Below are 27,866 nucleotides of genomic sequence, written 5' to 3'. Positions count from 1 at the left end.
GAATGTGTTTTACTTGTCTAGAAAATTCTTTTTGATTTAAGAAATTTGTAAATATTTATTTATTGTAAATTTCTATATATATAATCGTAGGTTATGAATAAAATATGCTTATTTTGTTAGAATTCTATAATATGTACAGTATAATACACTTTTACTACAGTATGGTTTTCCTATAAATCTCTATAGTGTTTTTTCCATGTGTGCTGCCTTAATGACATTTCATGAAACAAGTTCTGCAAGTTTTGCATAATGGCTGTTAAAATTGCAGTGAAGCAAAGCAAAAGGAATACACTGCTGAAAACAAACACGTTTATTAGTATTGCAAGTGTTGGAAAACATTGGCATCCACAGTATGAAAAATGCTATTGAGGTCAACAGTTACAGGTTTTCAACATTTTTCCAAATATCTTTTTTGTGTTTAGCAGAAGAAAGTAACTGAGACAGGTTTATGATGAGTGAAAAGTGAATCCATGATGACAAAACTATTTTTTGGGGGGTGAACTATCTCTTTAATGGTGGTATTATGTGTGTGTGTGTGAGTGAGGGAGACAGAGAGTGTGTATGTGTGAGTGAGTGTGTTTATTTGTGTATGTGTGTGCAAACGTGTATGTGTATGCGTGCGAGTCGATATTTGTGTGTGTATGTGCTTGTGTGTATCTGTGAGTCTATAACTGTGTGTATTGAGCAGAGGGCACACACGTGTGTTAGCAGCTTAGAGAGAGTGTTTTGTGGAGTTTACTGAAGTCTGCTTTTGTGTTAGTGTGTCTGTCAGGAGCAGATGACTGCATTGTCCTGCTTTGACTGCTGGCTGTTGGGCATCAGCCACATACTAATCAGTGTGTATAACTACAACTAATGATGAGAACTTACTAACCTCAAAGCCAATATTAATGTTATATTAACGTCATCAAGCGTTTGTCCTATTAACAGTGGTTTAAAGTAGCTTATTACAAATACTCTAATTACTGTAATTGAGTAGTTTTTCTCAGGAATTGTACGAAGTAGTTTTATAAATGTGTACTTTTACTTTCCCTTGAGTACATTTTTAGTGCTGTATCTGTACTTTTACTCCACTACTTTCCTTCAGCCTGCAGTCACTACTTTATTATTTCTTGTCTATGAGGATTAGAAAAATCAGTCCTGTTATTCCTGACCAATCAAATCACACATAGAAGGAAAATCTCAGCATACTGAACTACCTCAAGACATGGTCAATTAATAATTGCAGCAAACTGTTTGGAAGCATTAAAAGTGTCCAAGAAGATGTTTAAAATCTTTACACGCATTGACCCAGAGACTGTTGAGATGCATGTCACTGATGACAAGATGACGGATGTTTACTGTATGATGACCATAATAGCCGTAACACCCAGCAGGGACAGGACGTCAACATGACGCCAGACTGACGTTGTACCCCAACGTCCCAACGTCATGGGGACGTTGCATTTTCTTTGGAAATGAAAATCAGGTCGACATCGGAACCCAATGTCAGGCTGACTTCAATGTCCAACGTCCAACATAAAATCAACCTAATATCAACGTCTAATGATGTTACAGCTCAGGGCCGGAGTGAGACTCCTCTTCAGCCCTGGAGTTTCAAGCCTCAGACCGGCCCACCTCAGTTCACGACTGCCTATATTAAAATAAGGTCATTTCCAATTCAGTTTCTAATTACAATATCATGTCTTTTTTGTGAAAACAGCTGCTTTAGAACTTTAAATGTTCAACAACCCTAACAGTATTATATATCTTAACAATAAAAATGAAAAAAGAAAAAAAAAACATCCTCAGACTAGGATCAAACCCCAGTCGGCAGTGTCCGAATCTAAAGTGCTAACCACTGGACCACAGCAGTTGTATATTGAGAGGTGACTCATCTGAGTTATATCATCAATAACCTGCAGGCTGGTTATGTATGAATAAGCTGCGGTAAGATAATGAATAAGACGACTGTGGTCAAATAAATGAATTAATTTAAAAAGTGTGACTGCTGAGAGCAACAGATTCTGGAGCTAGTGAGGGAATGTTACCTCACGGCCAAAAAATTCTACCGGTCCTCCCGATTAGCCAATCCGGGCCTGTTATAGCTTGACGTTGTGTGGACGTTACCACTATGACGTAGGGTTGGGTGATGTCGACTAATTTGGCATCGTATGTTGTCTAATATAAAACATTGCGAAGGACGATGGCATCATCGTCGTAGGCGGTGGTGAATTAATTATTTATGAATAATTAATGAAGTCATAACGAATTAATCATTTGTAGCCTACCATTTCAACTACCAGACCCGTATATTCTTTGTTTTACCCATAACTAAATCATAAATAAATAAAGATAAGTTACACACAAATTCCCACCTGTCAATCACTTTTTCCGCAGGACTCTGGCATGAATAGGCAGAGTGATCTGTGGCATTATATCGGCGTCGACAAACTTGGTTGATAAAAATGGTGCACAACCAACAGGAACCAACCAACAGTCTCTGAGGTTTTCACTAAAATTACTTTAAGTACAAGCGTGAAAGTGAACGACTGAAGCAGTGTACTGACGCTGTGACACGTCACCTGATAGATTGAAAAGACTGAAGAGTCGTTATATAGAGACAAGATCAATTACATATCATAGTAAACAACTATAGTGAGACGCGAGACCTAAACAGCTCTCTGCGATTTTGTGCTCAAAGCACCCGCTGACTGCTGGAGCTCAGACGAGCACGTACGCTGCAGCGCATGATAGTATGTGTGTGTGTGTGTGGTCATGTGATGTGCGTTTTCAGTGGTATAATGAGGAAGGAGGGTTTTTCAGAAATGCTATAGGTGAAACGTCAGTGTGGATGTGGATCGTTTTTAATTTAAATCTAAGACATATTAGTGTAAATGGGGCCGTGTGTATTTTTCGCGAGCGCGTTGCTGTTGCGACGAGGCGGGGCAGAGGATCGCAATGCCAGCTCACCATTGTCATTTCTATCGGCGATGGATGATGGCATCGTCTATCGATCCCAACCATACTATGACATCTATCATAAGTATTTTGGTTGCCATACCTGATGAATAAATGTCAGTATTTGACGTCAATATGACGTTGGTTTAAGATGTTGGCTTGATATTGGATTTTAGTCACTTTCTAACACAACCAAAAATCAACCAAACATCAACATCATTTGACGCCATTATTGGACATCAAAAAACGTTGTCCTTAGACGCTGGCTAGACATTGAATTTTGGTCACCTGACATCACAACTTAAATCTAACCTAATATTAACGTCTTAAGACGTTGTTTACCTGCTGGGCAATACCTAAATGCACTACAGAATGTTACGTTTACACACATCCACAAATTACATATAAATGCATCAGCTTTCTACAGCGTAATATTCACTACTCACTACTATTGAATACTTTTGAAAGCTCTACTTTTTACTTATACATTGAGTAATATTCACTAGATACTTTTATTCTACTACATTTTTTACGCAAGTAACGGTACTTTTACTTGACTTTACTTTCCCCACTGCCTATTAAACAGACAAATAAGTCCAGCACAGTCAAGAACGGACTTTGCCTGATGAGCAGCCACATTGCAACCACTGGGAACACCTTAGCAACAACATAGCGACTTATCAGGACAGCTTAACAGTCACATGCTACATGCTAAAACCACTGCAAACTTTCGAACAACCTCATAGCAACATATTAAATACGACCAGAATTCCTTAGACACCGCATGGCAACAAGTTAGACACATAATGCCTCACAGTAAAACCACACCAACATCATATTCATAGATTTTGCATGATTGTTTTCTTTACGAACAAATACGCTACATCTGATTTGAATGACTTCTGTTCGGCAGAGGAAATTCCGTTTTTAAATGATAACTAATAAAAAAGCACCTCTATAATTGGCTAATAGTGCCCTGAAGTGTAATTGTGTTGTTTACAAATTATTATTATTATTATTATTATTACTTTTTGACTATATGTGTAATTGTATTTATTGTAATTTCTTTTTAAAATTCTACTTTCTGTATTAATATTTTATGTTAGGCACCTATAGGGTCTGAGACTAACTCAATTTGGATTCTCTGTATGTCCTGTACATGTGGTTGACTTGACAATAAAGCTGAGTTTGATTAATAGATGCATGATACTTTGGGATATGCTGTTGCCTTTTTATATACAGTTGAAGTCAGAATTATTCACCACCCTTTGATTCTTTTTTTTTTTTTTTACTTTTTTAAACATTTCCCAGATGATGTTTAACAGAGCATGGAAATTTTCACAGTATGTCTGATAATATTTTTTCTTCTGGAGAAAGTCTTTTTTGCTTTATTTCGGCTAGAATAAAAGCAGTTTTTAATTTTTTTAAAAATATTTAAAGGTCAATATTATTAGCCCCTTTAAAGCTATATTTTGTTTCGATAGTCTATATATAAATACTATATAAATAAAATTATATATAAAACTATATATAAATACAGTGTTCAGAATAATTGAATACACCCCATTTTGAAAATGAATATTTTTATCCATTTCTCAGTGAATAAAGGCAATGTATTTAGGTGCATTTGAACAAAACAGGTTTATTAAACAGATATATTTATTAAAATAATATTTTAGTCACCAAGCATATTTAGAAATTGAAAGATAATACAATTAAATTCAAGCAAAATATTGCAAAAATTTTTCAACTCAATTTTTCTTATGATTTTTTCTCTTTTTTAAATTTGTATTTATATTTTTCTATTACATATCAATTTGGGTGTGCTAGTTTTTTGACCGTTATCGTAAGTTATTTTATTAGATAAGCTCCAGATTCGGCTTCAGTATTGACTAATCTAATGTATATGCACAAATACAATAATGTATAGCTTCCTATTATAAATATGAATTTAAAAGATAGATTTGTGAGGGGCGTACTTATATATGGTGAGTAGGGTTGTAACAATATACCGGTATGACGGTTTACCACGATTTGAACGTGCACGATTATCATACCATGAACAATTGCATATCAACGGTTTTAACCCTTAAAGACCGAGACAGCCGCCCGCGGCTAAAAATAAGTATTGCTCTTAAATGTTTAATAACTTTTGATCCGCTGATCCAATTCATACAATTCAAAGATTGGCATAAAGAAGAGAATCTCAGCTTTCCAGTGCTGTATCACATAACATTCGCGGAGAGAAGGCTTTCAGAGGCTCCGGAATCAGTGCGGTTACGTCATCAACATTTGACAACACTGATTTGACAAAGAAACGCTCGTCACTGTGTCTCCGGACAAACCAGACATGATACATTGATGCATTGTCCCTCCTCCATGCCCAGATTGGTTCAAACTCGCTATATCACAACCAATAAGCATAGGTTTCGCTTTTGTTTGTGGACCAAGCTTTTTGAACAACACGGAATGAGAGATAGGCATACATTTATGCGCGGCTAAATAAAACGCAAAAAAAAAAGTTTTGCATGAAATAATTCTCATACTAAGTACTTTTGCATGCACAGCAGCACAGAAACATGACAAAATAGTGACACAGCAAAGACGAACTGCTGCTCTTGCTGTTTTCAAAAGACGCAAATGAAGGTGCAGCTGTTTGTCTGCATTGCAGACAACCATATCCATATCCACAGACAACCATATCCATGCTGGCACATAAAACCTAAGGATGTTCCATATTGAATCTAGTTTCGTTATTTAACTATTTATAGTATAGTAAATATTTATGTCTATTTTTTACTGAGGATTTGCACCATGTTTATTTGGACTTTATTTGGACGTTGACACATTATTTATTATTTTCTTATTTTTATTTGTTCATTGTAAGTGGTGTTGTTTATAGTAACTAAAAATATATTATTTGGAAAAAGTCAAATTTGCTTCACTGTTCTATCATTTTGTAACATTTGTAACATACCGTATACCGCGAAACCGTCAAACCGTGGTATTGTTTTAGACGATTATCATACCGTTACAACCCTAATGGTGAGCACTGTATGTTCATATAATACATCATTTTATATAATATACAGTAACGGCACAGCAAAAAAAATTCATAAATTAGCAGTTTTCTGTATTTTGTAATTCATGTTTCTGTGACGTCATCGACTTTCGCTTTCAGATTTAAAGGGCTAGCATTGCACCAGACCCCCGTAAGTGGTGTCGTTTGAAAGTGTGGAATCTATATTTTATGCACATATCCATCACTTTAATTTTTAAATCTACTGTATAAAAGTTATTTACACTTAAATAAACAGTATTTTGGATACCTGAGCTAGGTATTTTATATTGGTTCATTGTCATATTTTTTCATATGACACATGTACAAGTTATAGCTCAAATGAAAGCTCTTGCCGGTGCTCATACAGTTCTTGCATTCTTTTTACTGAATTATATTCATATGCCAAACAGTTGTTGAATGAACTGTGGTGTTTCCATGGCGCAGAAATGTAAACAATACATTCATGATCAATAAGCAGCCCCAGATAGCACAGACAGCGGTCATCTCTTACCTTATGCTGTGCGCTTCAGGGCCATTCTCCTCTGTTTTTGAGGTGATGTGCATAAGTAATCCTTTAATATGTCTGATTTGGTCCAAACACAGTGAATTATGTTTGATCAAACAAAAGAATAGTGAAATATGTAAACAAGGATCGGTCTCTGTGGCTTGTATAGCATCTCTCATCAGTTGGAATACAATAACTTTTGCATAGATTATGGTGGAGACATTTTTCTTTTTTCCTATGATTACAGACATGTGCAGGAACCAACAAAATTAATTACAGCACGGTAGACCACACAGAACCTAAAAGGTACACTTTCAAATTTGAGTTTATAAAAAAAATAAAAATACAAAAAGCGCCTTTTTTTTTAGGTGTTTATTATAACACAGACGACATATACAGTTATTTTAAACACTTTCAATGGTGTTTTATGAAAATTCAAAGGGTTTTCTTTAAAATGATACCAAATTTCTGCATTTACACCTCTGCAAGTGGATTTGGGAAGCTTTTAAATTTGGGTAGGCAAAATCCAGGCAGAAATCCCCAAATAGCAGCAGAGTTTAAGTGGTTAATTTTCCCCATTTATTTATGCTTTTGAATCAAATTGTGGGGGCTTAATCTTTCTTCTGACAACTTTTACCCTAAAAAAAAGTGACTTAACATTTGTAATAGTTTAAAGTATATTGTCTGGTTTGGTGTTGTACATTTCCTGTTATTTGACAGCCTTATTTATGTCTATATATTATTTCTTAAACATTTTATTATTTAAAACGACTAAAATGTCAACAAAAGTCACTTTGTTAAACTGTGGAGTTGAATCTTCAGCATCAAAAGTCGACAGAGCAGAGATCAACATCCCATAATGCACTTCAAAACCATAAATAAAATGGAAATGCTAACAACTTGTTGAAGTTACATATCTATGTGTATTTGTTATTTGATTTGTGGAGAAAAAAAAGAGAAAAATCTGATCAAATCTAATCTCTTCACGAATCAGCTTATTTAAACAAGCATTCCAGCTCTGATTCTAACACAAGTTTTGCTTTCTGCAGAAGCCGTCCCGGAGGAGGAAGAATGTGCCAGTAAACAGGCCAGAATGTTTCAGGCTCTTTTGTCCTGCAAATCCTCCACTGAGGGTGAAAATCGTGGAGCTTTTGAGATGGAAACATGCGGTTTGACGTGACGCGACAGACAGTGGGGGTGAAAAGCTGGGATCCCTGACTGCGTACATGCAGGCTTATTTAAGGTTAACACCTCATCATCTTGCTGATGGCAGAGTTTTGAAGAAGTGCTTTAGAAAGGGAGGATTCTGTTGAAATCAACTGCTTTACGTGTATGTGAGATGGCAGAAGTTGGGAAAACACCTTTGAAAATAACTTCCTGTCTGCAGTTCATTATGCTCAAAGGGAGAATGCAATTTCCCCAATGATGGACTTTGAGAAATGAAAAATATGCCAACATAGAACTGATCTTCTGTACAGAAAAGAAATTCAACAGGATGTGCTGGTTTGATATGTGATACATAAATATTTATTTATTTTTAAAAAAATTTATATATATATATATATATATATATATATATATATATATATATATATATATATATATATATATATTTATATATACACACACACACACACTATCTATTAAATAGATAGTTATATAGTTTACTAACTATAACTACAACTATAATTCACTCCATAAATAAACTAACAATAAATTAAAACAATTCAATCAAACTAGAATAAAATAATACAAAAATATTCAATCTAGCACCCTAATAATAATCTAATAAAAAAATGTAATCTAAAAATTATATTACATTTTACAAATATTAGTGTAAAAAAATATTTAAAAAGAATGCTAACAGCCTAATAAAAATAAAATATAAATAACAAACAAAGAAATAAAACAACGAAATGCTATAAATACAAAATTAATAATAATAATAATAATCAAATAAATGAATAATAAAAGTAACATTAATGAAAATCTAGAAATGTAAAAAAAATCTAAATAAAACAAATAACACAAACTATTAACAAAAGCTAAAGTTTAAAGTACATCTAAAAAAAATAATAAAACAAAAATGTAATGAATTAATGTGTTAATATACGCAATATGCACAATCCAATACTAATCAGCTAATAAATTAGATCATTTAATAAAAATAAAGTTAGTAATTGAATAAAAAAAAACAACATAATTAATATAACCATAAAACGTAATAAAAATAATAAAAAATGAGCAGATTCCATATATTTAGTTTAGTTTGGGTTTCTTTACAAAAAACAAAAACAAAACTAATACAATATATGTAAAGTAGGCTGGATTAAACAGGCAGTGTGCTTCTTGGTGAGTTTTTCAACCATAATTATTTTCTTAAAGTAGTCTAGTAAAAATATCCAGTAATATAAAATGAAGATGCATTCGGTTTGTTGTTTATAAAAAGTACTCGTGCCTCTCTGATAAATCTGTGGAAGTTTTTAAAGAGAAACCACTAGCAAAACCAGCCGAGAAACACAGATGGGGAGACACCTTGTGGAAGAACAAGGAACTTGACAAATGAATTTGTTAGTACGGAGAATATTCATAAAACAAGACGGCGAAGAGCATTATTATGTGCACAATCTACAGGAGGCAAGTTTCAAAACTGTTCTTACGAAATTACTCACTATTTGATATAATTACAGCTGTATCCCTGCATAAAAAAGCTTAAACCAGCCTCCTTGTTGGCTGGTTTTAAAGGGGTTTTGGCCATTTCCAGGCTGGTTTCCAGCTATTTCTAGGCTACTCCTAATTGGTCAGGCTGGAAAATTACCAGCTAGCCCAGCTTGGTTTAAGCTGGACATAGCTGGTTTTGGTTGGGCTCTCAGCCTGGCTGGTCAAGCTGGTTGTAGATTGGTTTAGGTGCACAACTCCTTTCGAGAAAGCTGATAAATATACAAAGCTACATACTACAACTTCTCTTTTTAATTAACAAAATATACCTATGCCATGTCAAAATATTGCGAAGTACACACACGTTAACAAAAAGCCTATGTGTACTTAGTTTCAATGGTTGAAAACATGTATATCGTCCAAACGCGGCCATTTTTTTGCCATATATGTCAATAATTTTTTACATATATGTTTATAGAATCCAAATGAACTTGTGTGCCATGCAATTACCATACATTTGCAATAGGGCCTAACCATACCGTTTGATATCTATATCAGATTTCACTCAAGTAACAGTTTGAACAACACTTGTTTTAGCCTAACATACGTTACTACAAATACCAAGATCCATGTCCATTCTATCAAAACCACGGCGAATTTGTGGTTTCAGTGTGATGTTTTTGGTTTTACAGCAAACGCCTAAAATTATTTTGTTTGAAACGTGAACGGTTAAAAGTTCGTTTAAAAATAATAACAACTCTCGTCATCGACTCGTGTTCATTCAGTGCGGATCTCTGAGTTTCTAGATATGAGTTTGATTAAATAACGACTGAATGTTGGAGGATTGTGTTATTTCACATGTCTGTCAGTGTAACTTGATGGCGGTGGGGGTTTCTACAATACCTGCAGTGTTGAGCAAAGCGTCTGTCAGCACGACGCACCAGAGCTCTTTAATATACACATACTGGAGGGAACCACACCTCAGCAATCCTGCTCTAGCTTTACTGCATTAATACTCTAAAGCGAACATAGACTGCTTATGCGATCTAATAGGCCTCTTTCTAACAATATAATCATTTTAAGGTTGAATCAAGTCATGTCGAGTGACTTAAAGAGACAGTTCGCTCAAAAGCCGGAAGTTCTGTCATAATTTACTCACTTGTCACAAACCTGTTTGGCTTTCTTTCTTGTAAAAAGAAGATATTCTGGAGAAAGTTGAATGCCGGTAACCATTCTTTTGCATTTGTTTTTCTTACTATGGACGTCGATTGGTGAGAGGTTTCCAGCTTTCTTCAAAATATCCTCTTTTAGGTTCAGCAGAAATAAAAAAGAGACTAGTAAAGGTTTCCTCAATTGATTGCGAGTAATTAAAGAGTACATTTTCATTATTTTTGGACTCTTTAAAAAATCAAGTTGAATTTTGTATAGCTTCACAAATTATGTCGAAACGTTTAATATCAAAGTGCAATTAAAATGTAAAATATATGAATAAATTAATGTATAGGCTATAGATAAATAAACAAATGAATAATTAGAAAAGGGAAAATGAGGATAGATAGATAGATAGATAGATAGATAGATAGATAGATAGATAGATAGATAGATAGATAGATAGATAGACTAAATTAATATATAGTCAATTAAATATGTAGGATAAAGATGGATGAATGGATGGAAAAGGGCTGAGTGAAAGTGGATAGATAGATGGATTACTATAATATATAGACAAATTCATATATAGGCTAAAAGTGGATGAATGGATAGAAAAGGGCTAAGTGAGGGTGGATAGATGGATGGATTACTATAAATAAATATATAGACAAATTCATATATAGGCTAAAGATGGATGAATGGATAAAAAAGGGGTAAGTGAGGGTGGACGGATGGATTACTATAAATTAATATATAGACAGATTTATATATAGGCTAAAGATTGATGAATGGATAGAAAAGGGCTACGTGAGGGTGGATAGATAGAACGATAGAACGATAGAACGATAGATAGATGGATGGATGGATGGATGGATGGATGGATGGATGGATGGATGGATGGGTGGATGGATGGATGGATGGATAGATCAGATATATACATATAAAGCAGCTATTTTAAATTGCAATATTATCAATCAGCATATGATGCTTCTGACAAAACCATAAAAAAATCTTACCAATCACAAGCTTTTGAGATACATCATTATTTTGTGTGTATATAAATCTATAGACAGTGTGAAATAATTCTGACTGTTTTTCTTCCTTATGTTTCTGCAGTAATGGAGCCTGGGAATGTCTCGGCCCCCTGAGGCTCCAGGAATCTGATCCATACTCAGATCTCTCTCTCTCTCTATCAGCAGTGACACACATTAGTGCTGACAAGGGTCCCGACAAACCCCTCTCTCCAGCCCCAAACCCCCTCTCCCACACAACACACTGCTGGACAGAGAAATGCGAGCACACTCACGGTAAATGCACAGGATAACATGCTGCTTCTTTCACGTCTTTATTGTTTTCCAAACTGTGTATTGACTGTGGGCGGTCCTGACAAAGACTGACATAATACTCTCTGCAAATATCTGCCCTTTAAAAATAAACTACTTAAAAATGAGCTTTCGCCTTAATCATAACTTATCATGAGAGACTAACAACCACATACACTGTAAAAAAGTCTTTCTTGCACTCATTTCTTTTAGATTAAATCAAATGTATTCAACTTATAGCCACAGCCTGACAAAAGTCTTGTCATTGATCTCAGTTGTAAGAGCAACAAATAATAACTTGACTTCTAGTTGATCATTTGGAAGGGTGGCAGGAGGTAGATTTTTCAGATGAATCCCAATCATCACAAATACCGCAGAAGACCTATTGGAACCAACATGGACCCAAGATTCTCACAGAAATCAGTCAAGTTTGGTGAAGGAAAAATCATGGTTTGGGGTTACATTCAGTATGGCAGCGTGCATTACAAACCACAGGAGAGGCAGATTCTTCAGCAGGATAGCGCTCCTTCTCATACTTCAGCCTCCACATGAAAACTCCTGAAAGCAAAGAATGTCAAGATGCTCCAGGATTGGCCAGCACAATCACCAGACATGAACATTATCGAGCATGTCTGGGGTAATATAAAGGAGGAGGCATTTAAGATGTATTCAAAAAATCTTGATGAACTATGGGAGTCCTGCAAGAACGCTTTCTTTGTTATTCCAGATGACTTTATTAATAAGTGATTTGAGTCATTGCAGAGATGTATGGATGCAGTCCTCCAAGCTCATGGGAGTCAGACACAATATTCATTCTTGCTCCACTGCACCATGACTGCACATATTCTATACTGTACATTATTTCTGTTAAGTAACAAGACTTTTGTCTAAGCAAAGTCAGATTTTACTGTTCTAATTAAATATTTAAAAATTAAGGAATGATCATGTTTTATACTGCTAAAATAAGCGTAATCTAGAGGCCTTTGCCTTTCATATAAGCCAACTCTGATACCAAGTGATCAACTAGAAGTCAAGTTATTATTTATTGTTCCTAAAACGTGGATAAGTGATATATAGTTTTAAAAATAGAATGAGTCAATGTAAAGAGGAGGGAAATTATTTTTATTTGTATAAATTGGTTAAATAAACAAAGATGCAACAAAGGACATACAGAAAGTCTAAGATTGATAGATATATTCTGAATTAGGCCCATCTATTCTTTATAAATATAGAGAACATTAGAAAAAGAAACTGTACAGTACGTGACTGTAGAAGAGAGTTGGATGTACATTGTATACTGCGTAATTGTAAAACACTTTATATATTGTTCTAATAGCAAGTGACGTGTTCATGGGGGAAAAACACCTGGAACATTTAAATAGCTTCATTTTCTATTAGTCACCCTTGGTCAGGACAGCCAAGCAACAACAAAAAAAAAGTATTACGCTAATATTAATAAAGTATTTGCTAGCTGTTTATAAGTGTAAATAAAAGCAAATGAAGTTTTTTTTAAAAAGATGAAAACTGGGTCGCAAATATGGACAAATTCCAGTTTAAATAACCAAACATTCTGAAAACAAGATATTTACTTCACTGTAAAACCCAACAGTCAACTTTATCAAATGAAAAGATTGTAGTTAACTCAAAATTGAATGAAAGTTAATTGTACTCATTAGAAAAGAGTTTTGAACTCAGGGATGAAGGTAAAGAGTTAATGAAATACCTCATTACTTCAGCTTAAATGGAGTCATTTTACATTTTTTTAAAATAGATTTTTTTTACTCAAATAGTTTGCACCAATCGGTTTCCTCAAACGGTTTAAGTTGCCTTAACTCATTGGGTTTTAAAGTACTCCTTTGGTTTGAGCTCTCTCCATTTATTGGGTTTTACTGTGCTCAAATGGATTGAGTTCACAGTACTCATTAGGATTCATTTTTAAACTTAAATGGTTTGTTGCAATCGGTTTCCTCAAATGGTTTGAGTTACCTTAACTAATTGGGTTTTACAATGTAAAAATAAAAGGCTGACCCTGTTCATTGGCAATGTTTTTTCATATTTTAAGCATTTTGTTAGTACTAGAAAACAAGGCAAGAAAGGAAAATAACATTTGCATTGAAGTACGTTGTAATACATGGTGTTTCTATGATGAGCAATTCAGGCTTTAGCACTTACAGTGGAGTTTCAAAGAGCACATTGATTGAAAAAAGCTATTTATGGGTAATAGTTTTTACAATCAGATGGTGTGTGATTACAGAAATACTTTTCACGTCAAGCATGCTACATGCATTGTACAGGTGAAAAGGCAGTTTATTGTGCAATGCAAGTATAGCATTAGTTGACATTACTTACATATTTTTACATTTTAACATGCACAGAAAATAAGGAAGAGATTTGTATCTTTAAGCTAGAGTTACATTTTCACTTTCACTTTCCCATCAAAAGCCACATTACACAACTCTGACATGTTTCTTTGTGGGAAAACACCACAAGTTAGTCCCTCCATTCAAAAACACAAGTAGCACTTGCCTAACAGGAAATATCCGAACACTTACTTTTGCTCTCTCTCCATCAATGCATGTCGTAATTTTCAGATTTAGAGTCAGATAACTGAAATTAATTGGGCCCAACATTTGCTCATGACATTTAAGTGTGTTTCTGTTTGCATGCTTGCCAAGGGTATTGGCAAAGATGTACGTTCAAAAACAAAGTCGGGGTTTTTATTTGGCCTTCTCGGCTGCCACAGGCTCCGTTTGCACTCCGGCATCAGAATGGCGCTTTTGGCCCTGCGAGACACACCAACGCATAACGCAACATTAGTGATCCCAGTTTACTGAGGAAGTGTTTATGTATTTTTACTGCTCATCATCTGTAATGCTGCCTGAAGCAAAACCCCTCGTAACCTGTCTGACAACTGCTGCCTTATTTGCTAAAGTATCAACAGTAGATCCTGCTCCAACACGTCCCTTTCAAGCGTAGTTCTAGTATGTGAATTTGTATGATTTATTATTTAGGTTATATATATGCGGTGCAGGATGAGAAATTAAATAGGGTGTTAGTATGAGTATGTTAGTGTTAAGGTTATCCATAAGCAAGCGTGCTCCATAAAACCTGATTTATATTTGTGTCAAGTGATCAACATACCACACGGCGCATACTTTAAAGCCGTTGTGAGCTTCTGCATTTTATGTGTCACTCTGCAATCACACTTGTAATGTAACGTAATGTAATGTGTGTATTTATATAGCGCATTAATTGTGTATGGCCATACACTCAAAGCGCTTCACAATCATGAGCGGGGGGGGTCTCTCCTCACCACCACCAGTGTGCAGCATCTACTTGCATGATGCGACGGCAGCCACAGGACAATGCGCCAGTGCGCTCACCCCACACTAGCTATAGGATTGAGTGGAGAGACAGTGATACAGCCAATTCGGTGGATGGGGATGATTCAGAGGCCATAATCAGCAAGGGCTGATGACGAGAATTTGGCCAGGACACCCTGCTCTCTACAAGAAGTGCTATAGGGTTTTTAATGACCACAGAGAGTCAGGACCACGGTTTAACATCTCATTTGAAAGACGGTGCTCACTGTGTCCCCTTCACTATACTGGAGTATTAGGACTCACACAGACCGCAGGTTGAGCGCCTCCTGCTGGCCTAACTAACGCCACTTCCAACAGCAACCTAGTTTTCCCATGTAGTCTCTCATCAGGTACTGACCAGCCTCAGCCCTGCTTAGCTTCAGTGAGTAACCGGTCTTGAGTGTTATGGCTTACATAAAAGTGACTAATCGTACAAATTTATAAGACTTAATATGAAAACGTAATGTTTTTAAAAGGAGGCGTGGCTCCAAACCCCACCCCTAACCCTCAGTGGGCGATGAGCAAATTATACTAAAATGTACAAATCAGATTGTACAAATTAACATGAATTAGACACTAAACATATAGCATTATTGTGATTGGTTACCAGTTTCTGGCCCTAATGATGATAATTTCATACTTTTAAGACTTACTGTAATCATCACATAACTGTGCATAATTACACAAATTACTTTTTATTTAGGAAGTTGAAAATATTGCAGCAACAATTCAAAAAACATACATAGATGATGAGATTTATGCAATATTATTAGATATTATTATTATTATTATTTCATGCAATATTATTCATGCAATAAAAATATAACATGTAATATTTACTTTGCACTTTATTTTACAGTATGTGCACTTCTGTGAAAGCTCTGGTAATAAAGCGGGGTTAACATTAGGTTTAGGGGTATAGCTTTAGGGTTAGAACCGACAGTAGTATTACACAGCAAAACTACATTTCTTACTCTGTATTTCTGAATTGCTTTACAGTTCAAAAATCTAAACATTTCTAAATCAAGACACATGATAAGCAAATTAATCAAATGTAATTGATTTAAATATATATTTACAAATATCTTCTAATTAAAAGTAATTTCTGGGGCCACTAGCAGAGATTTTCTCCTTGTTTTAGAAATTAAACGACTTAAAAATGAATAAAATGCATGAAGCTATTGTGCTTAAATGCAAATGTACCTTGATTCAGGAATGTTTGTACTGGAAAAGCAAGTAAATCACCTTCTGCCATGTGTAATTAATACAACAAATATGCACAACTGTAAAATAAAGTGCTATCAATATTTCTCATGTGCTCAGTTTATTTTAAGTATCTTACAAACATTTTAAAATATTGGAATCATCATTAAATACACATTATGTAAATCAGAAATTATTAAAGCAGAATAATATAAATAAGGGCTGGTGTTTATGTGAAACCCATTTAATAATCTCTAGATGGTGGAAACTGATGCCATCTAGTGTCCATATGCTGTCAAAGCTGATTTTAGTGTTAAGTTCATCACCTTGAAGATCATTACGATTATTTTATAGCCAGCAAGCAAAACCAAAATAATCAGGACGGTTAGATGTCGGACAGAAGGACTAAATGTTTTCTTGACAGCATTTACTACATACAGTTAAACTACACAGATTGCTGATGTGTCCTGGATCAACTCTCTCTACTCTCGTGTTTCTACTTAACCAGGTTTTTGAAGAAGAGCTGCAGCGAGTTCCTCTTCTCCAGTTTTCGGGGCATGTTGGGGGAGGCGTCTGTGCTTGCGACTGATTTGTTGTCCTGGGCTGGTTGTGGTGCAGGTGGAGCGGCAGGTTTGGGCTCTTCTTTGGCTTTTACAAGTGGAGCAGCTTCTGCCACTGGAGCTGGAGTCTCCTTCTTGGATTCTGGTGCCTGGGTTAATATACATTTTTTTACGGTTAATCACATGCATACTATATATATATATATATATATATATATATATATATATATATATATATATATATATATATACACCAACAGAGTCAAATATGAGGTGCCGTATAGGATTTAAATCAAACTTTGCTTATCAACACATAAAACACGTGTATATACACCTATAAATTACTCGCATATACACCTATACTACTGGATGTTCAAAACAACATGGATGAAACTTGTGTATATACATATAAACTTGACGCATGAATACACCCAAATACACACGCACATACATATAAACTCGATCCTCACATAAATACCCACATTAACACACGCACATACATATAAACTTGCTGCATGCAAACACACCTATACACACTCACATATACATACAAACTTGATCTATGCATATACACCCATAAACTCTCACATAAGAATATAAACTTGATGTGTGCATAAACACCCAAATGACACTTGTGCAAAAAATACAAAATAAAATTCACAAACATATATAAAGTTAGTTGTGTATATACATATATGCAAGTGATTTCATATGTGTGTATGTATGAATTTTCACAGTAAAAGGAAGTTATTTCACTTTAAAAGGAAGTCGTTTAATTTCAACGTAAAAGTCCTTTGAGTGTAATGAACAAGATTATTATTTGTCATGAATCAGGTTATTGCAAACCTTAAGAAACAGAAATAATGTGATTAATAGAGGAATTACATCTGTTGAATTATGAAAATAGATTATGCTAATTCTAAAAAAATAAATAAATAAAAAGGTAATGCAAAGGAATGCTCCTGCAAAATTAAAGGTTTATTATGCAATTAAACTCTCGGAAATGTTATTATGGTTTAATAAATGTAAAGTTGCTTAAGTAATCATTTTGAATAAAATATGTTTGTCTAATATTAGTTTATGTTTGTTTTATTATTGGTGTCACTATTCGTCAAGGGTTATGATACACACTTATGTCCAGTAGGGGGCAGGAATGCACTTAAGTGGGTTTTCCTGTCATCAATAAACAGGCTAATGCACCAAAATGCTGGATGACAGCTGCTGTAAAAATATAAGTAGTAGTTATTAAACACAAAAGGAGTGTCCAGATAATATATATAGCTTTTCCATGGGGGTTAACTTGACCAACATGATGAGCAGAGACTTTTAATCAGCGTTTTTTTTTTTTTTTTTTTTTGGATATGCTGAATAATTAACAAATCAAAATGATACCAAAATCTTACAATTTTGACACCCACATTGTAAAAACATATAAAAAGCATAATAATTATAAAAATGTAAAAAACAAAACAAGAAGACTATATGCTACATTAACATTTGCACTAGAAAAGAGGAGTTTAGTTTGAGTATACATTTATATTCATAATTCTGGTTGCTTTTTGAACGTCCTTTAAGGGTTCTATCTGTCCATTTATATTTGTGTATGTAATTACCTAATTAAATTAAAAGGTTTTAAATAAAAATATTTCTTATTTTGAATAGTCTATTTATATAGACTAATATTTTATATAACATATGGTCATAATTTAACATATTTAATCCCTCTATTAATCACATTATTTCTATTTCATAAGCTTTGCAATAACCAATATGATAAATGTCTGTGAATTTTATTTATTTATTTTTTTTGTATGTTTGCACGAGATGTTATAGGTGTGTTTGCATGCAGTGAGTTTGTGTATGTGCGCGTGTTGTTGAAGGTGTATATGCATAGACCGAGTTTATATGTATATGCGAGTATGTATAGGTGTGTTTGCATGCTTCGAGTTTATATGTATGTGCATGTAAATGTGGGTATTTATGCGAGAATCGAGTTTATATGTATATGTGAGTGTGTATAAGTGTGTTTGCATGCAGCAGGTTTATATGTATGTGCGTGTGTTAATGTGGGTGTTTATGTGAGGATCGAGTTTATATGTATGTGCGTGTGTATTTGGGTGTATTTATGCATCAAGTTTATATGTATATACACAAGTTTCATCCATGTTGTTTTTAACATCCAGTAGTAGAGGTGTATATGCGAGTAATTTATAGGTGCATATACACGTGTTTTATGTATTTGTTGATAAGCAAAGTTTGATTTAAATCCTATACGGCACCTCATAGTCAAACCCGAATTTACTCACACTGCTGGCAAATTCTTAAAGCTTTTGTTCAACTGTAAATAAAAGCTGAGAAGTATGTTTGTTTTCAACATGATGCCTCTTGTGCATCTTCTTAGTATTTTTTTGGCAGAAGCCTGACTTACTTATTTACTTGGCTAAATAAAAGTTACTTTAAGTCAGATTTTGCCAGCGGTGTAAATCATTTCGGCCTTGACTGTATGTATGTATTTACAATCAATATATTATTCAATCATGTTCGTTTGGAGTCAGCGCAACATTATTCAAAGAGTATTTAAAAAATGATAACTTATTTTTATCTAAAACTTCACATACTTATTCAGCAAGGATGCATTGAATTGTGCAAAATATAAATTTTACAAAAGACCTAATACTAGACACTAATTTAGTATTTTAATCTTCAAATTCAGAATCCTGAAAGCAACTGTTTTAACATTTAAAAGAAAGAGAAATCAGCACAGATTAAGCATATTAGATTAATTTAAATTATATTAAATTGTAATTCTTTTTGCCAAAATGACATTTTTTTCAATCAAATGAATGCATATTTTGTGAGTAAAATAAATATTTTTTTTCAAAAACATTAATACAATCTTACTGACCCCAAACATTAAACATAGTAAAAATTAATGAACATACAGTTGAAATCAGAATTATTAGCCCCCCTGTTAATTTTTTTTCCTCCCAATTTCTGTTTAACGAAGAGAATTTTGATGACAGTAAATAATATTTGACTAGATATTTTTCAAGACACTTCTATACAGCTTAAAGTGACATTTAAAGGCTTAACTAGGTTAATAAGTTTAACTAGGCAGTTAGGGGTAATTAGGCAAGTTATTGCGTAACGATGGTTTGTTCTGTAGACTATCGAAAAAAAACAGTAGTTTAAAGGGGCTTATAATTTTGACCTTAAATGGGTTTTAAAAAATTAATAACTGCTTTTAATCTAGCCGAAATAAAATAAATAAGACTTTCTACAGAGGAAAAAATATTATCAGACATACTGTGAAAATTTCCTATCTCTGTTACACATAATTTGGGAAATATTTAAAAAGGTAAAAAAAAAAATAATAATAATAATTCAAAGGGGGCTAATAATTATGACTTCAACTGTAAATATTATTATTTTTAAAAATCACAAAAAGATTACAGCAAAGCTGCTGCACAAAATATACGAACAAGTGACACCAATTACACTATAGCAAACATCAAAGACACAAACAGAAATGCAAAAGAGAAGGAAAAAGGAAAAGCATTAATAAAGAAAGAAAAAAGAAAGAAAGAAAGAAAGAAAGAAAGAAAGAAATGGAACTAACCAATAAACAAATGAAAGAAGGAATGAGGAAATGTTGAAAGTATGAAAGAAACGAATGAAAAAACAAATAAACATGTAAGAAAAGGCAGGAAGAACACAAAAGATAAATGAATGAGTGAATGAACACAAATGAAGAACAAATCAAAAGAATAGAAAAGAAGCAAGTAAAATCAAAATGAAAGAAACAAATTGAAGACAAGTGTATCAGATTTGAACATTTAAAGTGAATAAAAACTGCAAGATCAAGTGAAGGAGGAGCAAAAACTAAAAAGAGAAATGAGGGGAAAATAATGCAAAATGAAGGAAAAAAGGTAGAATTAATGAAAACGAATGAATAGAAAGAAAAAGAAAGAGGAATAGAAAAATAAGAGAAAAGAAAGAACCAAAATCATGAATGAAGAACAAAAACAAAATGAAGGAAAGAAAGAAATTAGAAAAAAGGGAAGAATGAATGAAAAAAATGGAATTAAAGAATAAAAAGGATGAATGAATAGAAACATTGAATGAATGAATGAATGAATGAATATAGATAGATAGATAGATAGATAGATAGATAGATAGATAGATAGATAGATAGATAGATAGATAGATGGATAGATGGATGGATGGATGGATGGATGGATGGATGGATGGATGGATGGATGGATGGATGGATGGATGGAATGCTAGATAGACATATAGACAGACAGACAATTATATAAACAATCAGACAGACAGAAGGACGGACGGACGGACGGATAGAATGCTAGACATATAGACAGACAGACAATTATATAAACAGTCAGACAGACAGACAGACAGACAAATAGATGGATGGATGGATGGATGGATGGATGGATGGATGGATGGATGGATGGATGGATGGATGGATGGATGGATGGAATGCTAGATAGACATATAGACAGACAGACAATTATATAAACAGTCAGACAGACAGACAGACAGACAGACAAATAGATAGATCGATCGATAGATAGATAGATAGATAGATAGATAGATAGATAGATAGATAGATAGATAGATAGATAGATAGATAGATAGATAGGTAGATAGGTAGGTAGGTAGGTAGGTAGATAGATAGATAGATAGATAGATAGATAGATAGATAGATAGATAGATAGATAGATAGATAGATAGATAGATAGATAGATAGATAGATAGATGATAGAGAAAGAAACAAAGAGAAAAAGAAAGAAGAAAAATAAATAAGTAAAAAAGAAAGAGAGAAAGAAAGATAGAAAAGAAAGTAAATGTACAAACTTAAAAGGGAAAAAGAATGAAAGAATATAAGAATGAAAGAAATAAGAATGACAGAAATAAGAATGACAGACTCCATTAGAGCTGAATTACTCAGAGCAGGCTCGGTTACACTGCTGAAATACTGACATACTTTTAATCATTAATAACTGAACCACTGACACTTCATATGAGGCTTGAAGCAACACAAACATGAGCCGGAGCAGCTCAATCAATCAATCAATCATTGGGTCAGTGAGCGAGTGAGTGTGGTTAGATCTGTGGGGCCGCTGTATCTGGTATGATTTACCGCTCCAGCAGACATGAGGGACACACGAGCGCTGGACGCCACTGCCTGGATCCTAGAGCTCACCTGACCTAACAGTACCTCAAATTCACACAAACTTGTTACTGTACGCACACACACAACCTGAGACTCACACATACACACACAGGGTTTCTGCAGGTCCCAATTTAACACTTTTAACACCCTTCTAAATTAAACTGAAACCAAGGTGATGAAATGGCAAATTCTGTGCCATTTAATAGCTAAATTTGACCTGTGGCGCAGTTTTGAATGACCAGTTATTAATCCATTATCGAGCGAAGAACCAAATATAGTAACTTCTATGACCTTGATTACAATATTATTGTTTTTTTAAATCATAAAAAATGTTTTCTAATAATCCTTAGTAACTATCCAGTTTTTATTTCCTGATGAATATTTCAAGAAGTTTCCTACAAAGGACAATTATAATATTGTTTATTATAATATTATTATATTATCAAATTATTAATATTATAATACCGCTGCTCCGGTTTCCCCCACAGTCCAAAGACATGCACTATATGTGAATTGAATAAGCTAAACTGGCCATAGTGTATGTGTGTGAATGCTAGAGTGTATGGGTGTTTCCAAGTACTGGGTTGCGGCTGGAAGGACATCTGCTGCATAAAACTTATGCTGGATAAGTGAGCAATTCATTCCGCTGTGGCGACCCCAGATTGATAAAGGGACTAAACAGGACAAAAATGAATGAAGGAATAAGATTCATGAAGAGCGCTGATTGGCCGTTGTGTTCATGAACTCAAAAGATATGGCTGTGATCAGATGTAATGACTGCCAGTTTACAAGAGTGCCTACACGGATACTGAGGCTTTTGAAACCTGCGTCTATTAGCTGATTCACACAGTATTCAAAAACTGACAAACACAACTTTCAAAGCATTCCATTGAGTAAAGTTTAGAAGGGATACAGCTAAGGTACAGAGGTAGATGTTAATAAAATACATTTTTGTGTTATTTATTAAATAATATAATACAAATATTTATAATATTAATATAATAAAAATAATCCAATGTTCGAAGACGTTTCTGTCCCTTTAAAGTAAGTTTGCATGTGTCAAAATTTTAAAGTAAGCCCTCTTTAAAATGTAAAAATTTTGCATATTTTGGTTCTGGTTTTAGTCCTAATCAGTATGAGCCACTGATAAATGACTGTTGCTCGCTCTCCTCTTTTTCTTCTCTTCATAGCTTTCCACACTTATTTAAGTGATTCATTTTAAAAAAATAATAATAATAAATTTAAAAAATAAGGTAGACTTGAACTGTGAGAGGGGGGTTTCATTACTTTTTAAATAATACCATTTTAGTAAAAAACAAAAGACTGGTGGACTGTTTTATTTGATGATAAATCTATTACCCAGCTTTTGGTAAAGTTAACCATGTGGTGGTTCTAGTATCAATTTCAATGCATAATAGTGATCTTGATATTTAATTATTTTAAAGCAAATTTATTTATTTATTTTCGTTAAAATTTTAGACTTGTTTGGGACCTCACAGAAACCCTGCACACAGACGCGCTGGTGCTCATCAGGGCTTTACCTTGGGTTTGAACATGTTCCCGAAAGTTGACTTCTTCTCCAGCTTTTTCTCTTCTGGTTTTGGCGCTGGAGGTTCTTCGGGTTTGGCGGCCGCCTCGAGAGTGCTGCTCTTAGATGAGTCTACCTGCTGCCCAAGACAAACAACAGACACACAAAAAAGACAGTTTCAGTAGAAGCACATGAGAAGAGCAGCATGAAAGAAGGCGGTCAGTTGATTGTGGAGAAGTTTATGACTGAATGGTCAGTTAAAGCAGAGGATAAAGCAGATCACATCCCACTAAACTAAACTACTGATTATTTGGCAGATGTTGATTTGTTTATCTAAACGAATACTGTTGTGGCACTTTCTAAAATGAGGGTAAAAAACTATAGATCTACAGTGGGGGAAATAAGTATTAACACATCACAATTTTTCTCAGAAAACATATTTCTAAAGGTGCTGTTGACTTGAAATTTTCACCAGATGTTAGTAACAACCACAGAAATCCATATGTGCAAAGAAAGCAAATCTATTTACTTTACAAATGAAGTAATGTGTAATGAAATGAAGCGGGGAAAAAGTATTGAACACATGAAGAAAGAAAGGTGTGGAAAGACAGTGAAAGCCCAGACAGCAGCTGAAATCTATCAGTAGCTCTTCAGCAACCCTCTACCCTTCCTCATTATAAATGAATATCAGCTGCTTCAGACCAACATCTACATTAGCAGGATGATGAAGATGAAACCAGAGTCATTTCAGCAAGACAATGATTCAAAACACAGCCAAGGAAACTCTCAAAAGCTTTCAGAAAATCAAGCTCTAAAATGGGGCAGCCAATCACCTGACTTGAACCCAATAGAAAATTCTAAATAAATCTCAAATTTGATATACGAGACCCACAGAACCATCAAGATTTTTACACTCTGTTGAAGTCTGTGAAAAACTCACACCTGAGCAATGCATGTGACTTCATTCTCCATATGAGAGGTGTCTTTAAGCTGCCTTCACCAAAAAAGCCTTTATAAGAAGTATTAAATATGTTTCAGTTGTTTAATTCTTTCTCCTTGTGTAATTTTTATAGTTATTACACAACAATTTTCAGATTTTGTTTGTTTTGTTTTATTTTTATGTTTGTATTGTTTGGGGTTTTACCAAAATCTGGTTCAATTGCATGTCAACAGCTCCTTCAGAAATATTATTCCCAGGAGAAAACATGACGTGTTCAATACTTATTTACCCTGCAGTATATGGGTGATTCCATAACTGCAGGTACTTTTGCATCTCCAACCTAAACCTATATAAGATCTATCTATCTATCTATCTATCTATCTATCTATCTATCTATCTATCTATCTATCTATCTATCTATCTATCTATCTATCTATCTATCTATCTATCTATCTATCTATCTATCTATCTATCTATCTATCTATCTATCTATCTATCTATCTATCTATCTATCTATCTATCTATCTATCTATCTATCTATCTATCTATCTATCTATCTATCTATCTATCTATCTATCTATCTATCTATCTATCTATCCATCCATCCATCCATCCATCCATCCATCCATCCATCCATCCATCCATCCATCCATCCATCCATCCATCCATCCATCCATCCATCCATCCATCCATCCATCCATCCAGAACTAAACAGACACAATTTTTTACCCTGCTTATAGAAAGTGCTCACTGCATAAATATAGCGAGCAGACGGATGATTTTATTCATGAAGACAGTCCCAGCACCGCAACCCACAAACAGACAATCGATCATCCTAATGTATTTACCTGAACCTCAACCGGCTTTTTCTCCTCCACCTCAACAGGCTGCAGGCAAGCAAATATTAGCATTAATTTGGCAATAATCTACATCTCCCATGGCACTGTACAGTGGCTGTTTTTTCTAGCAAGAGCAAACACAGAGTGACTGGTTATAAAGCGGCTGAATAATCTGATGTAAGGATGAGCTGCTGGATGGACAGCACATGGTTTAGTTGGCCGACAGTTGAGCATGAGGTAATGACGGCTGCTAACATGAGCTCACCATCACAGACATTCACTCATGTTTATTTACACTCAGCTTCCTGTGCTACTCAATGACATTACTGCAGACATATTTAACACTGTAGCTGAATATAATCATATTTGAGACTAACTTAACCGCTTAAAAAGTCTACATTTGTCTAATTTTTTTTAGATAAGGCTTTGAGAAGAATGTTAATATTTGCTTTAGTTTTTTTAAAATCATTACTCTAAATAAAATATGTAGTTAATATAAATATAATACAACTCTCTCTTGCAAAAAAATAAAATAAAATGGGCAAAATGACAGTAGCTCTAATGATTAATTTGCTTTGAGCCTTGAACAATGAAAGTGTGGTCATTTCTGTTAATATCATCATTTACCGCTCCTGATGTCTGAGCTCGGCCTCCACCGGTTGTCACCGCCTGAACTTTTGACACCATCTTGCCTAGCAACACCTCAAATTCACATTACTCTGTTACGGTGTGCCATTTACACTACATATGTATATATGTGATAAATATAATGAGGGTGTCAGGCTCAGCTCAGAGGTAAAGGGGGAGGTTTATTCCTGTGGTTTTCTGTCACCTGTGTGGCCTCACCTTTGAGCGGAAGAGTTTGCTAAATGCACCGTCTTTAGTTTTGCTCTTGGCAGAAGGCTCTGCTTTGACTGCAGCTGCTGCTTTACTTGCAGACGTTTCCTCTTTCTTCACCGCCGGCTCTGCTTTGCTCTCCATCTTTGGAGGTGCAGGGGGAGGAGGAGGAGGAGGAGCCTTCGGTGCTTCCTGTACCTTACAAAACAAGTAATTCTGTTAATTGTGTGAAATTAGGACAAATATGGACAATATTTGATATATCAATCAATAAATCAATAAAATAATTAGTCACACACACACACATATATATACACAGTGGTGTGATAAAGTATTTGCCACATACAGATTTTTTTTTTTTTGTCACTTTTGTTTTTTTTCAGATCATCAACCAAAACCAAGCTCTTAAACCTAAAAGCTGATTCGGTCACGCTTAGCACCAACAACTGCAATCAGGCATTTTCGAAAAACTTGCAATGAGCACTGTGGAGAAATTTTGGCCCACTCGTCTTTGCAGAATCACTGTAATTCAGCCAAATTTAAAGGTTTTTGAGCATGAACCACTTTTTAAGGTCATGCCACAGCATCTCAATTGGATTCAGGTCAGGACTTTGACTAGGCCACTCCAAAGTCTTCATCTTGTTTTTCTTTGGACTTTCAAAAGTGGATTTGCTGGTGTTCGTTGGATTGTTGTCCTGCTGCAGAACCCAAGTTTGCTTCAGCTTTTGGTCACTAACAAATGGCCAAACATTGTCCTTCAGCATATTTTGATACACAGCAGAAATCATGGTTCCAATATATCACAGCAAGTCTTCCAGGTCCTGAGGCAACAAAACATCTCTATACCACCACCATCTTTTACTGTAGGTGTGAAATGCGGTATTACTTTTATGGCACACATACTGGAACACACACCTTCCAAAAGGTTCAACTTTTGCCTCGTCAGATCACAGAATGTTTTCCCAAAAGTCTTGAAGGTCATCAAGATGTTTTATGGCAAAAATGAGATGAGTCGTTATGTTCTTTTTGCTTAGCAGTGGCTTTTGTCTTGGAACTCTGCTATTTAAACCAATTTTGCCAATCTTATGGTGGAGTCATGAACACTCACCTTAACCGAGTCCTGCAGTTCTTTGGCTGTTGTTGTGTTTTTTTTCTTTTTTGACCTCTTGGATGAGTTGTCGCTTCATTCTTGGGGTAATTTTGGTCACACAGCCACTCCTGGGAAGGTCTGTGCTTCTGCCATTAGTAGATAATAGCTCTCACTTATTGATCGATGCATTCCCTGAGCTTTTGAAATTCCCTTTATTATCTTTTCCAGACTGGAAGATCTCAATAATTTCTTTTTCGTTTGTTTTTGAATTTCTTTGGATCTCGGCGTGCTGTTTAGCTTTTGAGGATCTTTTGGTCTTCTTCATTTTCTCGGGCAGGTCCTAATTAAGTGATTTTCTTGATCGCGAACAGGTGTGGCAGTAATCAGACATGGGAGTGGCTGGAGAAATTGAACTCAGGTGTGATAAACCAGTTATGTTTTAATTGTGGGGGCAAAAATAATTTTCACACAGGGCTACGTAGTTTTGGATTTTGTTTTACCTTAATAATAAAAACCTTAATTTAAAAACTGCATGATGCATTTACTTGTCTTATCTTTGATTAATGTTTCAATTTCGTTGATAATCTAAAACATTAAAGTGTGACAAACATGCAAAAAAAATAAAAAGTCAGTAAGGGGCAAACAGTTTTTCACACCACTGTACATCATATA

At 34.5% G+C, this 27,866-nt stretch overlaps 1 protein-coding gene and 1 long non-coding RNA gene across 51 annotated transcripts in view; one reads left to right on the top strand and one right to left on the bottom strand.

The window, feature by feature from the left end:
* LOC137489144 (uncharacterized) overlaps window positions 1-13,239 on the top strand; it is a 34,489-nt gene extending 21,250 nt beyond the window's left edge. Inside the window, exons 2-3 of the long non-coding RNA XR_015524094.1 lie at window positions 7,556-7,749; window positions 11,433-13,239. This is a non-coding gene — a long non-coding RNA (uncharacterized LOC137489144). The remainder of the gene's footprint in view (window positions 1-7,555; window positions 7,750-11,432) is intronic.
* The window catches only part of bcas1 (brain enriched myelin associated protein 1), a 49,813-nt gene continuing 34,686 nt past the window's right edge, over window positions 12,740-27,866 (bottom strand). For 3 of the 50 annotated variants that reach the window (XM_087305736.1, XM_087305744.1, XM_087305743.1), the window contains 6 exons: window positions 26,114-26,302; window positions 25,277-25,315; window positions 23,502-23,627; window positions 21,928-22,005; window positions 16,709-16,912; window positions 12,740-14,421 (listed from right to left, as the gene is read on the bottom strand). In XM_087305736.1, the coding sequence (XP_087161862.1) occupies window positions 14,356-14,421; window positions 16,709-16,912; window positions 21,928-22,005; window positions 23,502-23,627; window positions 25,277-25,315; window positions 26,114-26,302 (702 nt within the window). In that variant the 3' untranslated portion in view covers window positions 12,740-14,355. Of the gene's footprint in view, window positions 14,422-16,708; window positions 16,913-21,927; window positions 22,006-23,501; window positions 23,628-25,276; window positions 25,316-25,894; window positions 25,970-26,113; window positions 26,303-27,866 lie in introns of all 50 variants that reach the window. The other 47 variants (XM_087305737.1, XM_087305747.1, XM_087305746.1 and 44 more) reach the window with 22 other exon arrangements.

This window comes from Danio rerio, chromosome 23, assembly GCF_052040795.2.
Source record: "Danio rerio strain M-AB ecotype USA chromosome 23, GRCz13ab, whole genome shotgun sequence".
Taxonomy (NCBI): domain Eukaryota; kingdom Metazoa; phylum Chordata; class Actinopteri; order Cypriniformes; family Danionidae; genus Danio; species Danio rerio.
Note: the sequence above shows the minus strand (reverse complement) of the source record. Positions and strands in the feature narration are given on the sequence as shown.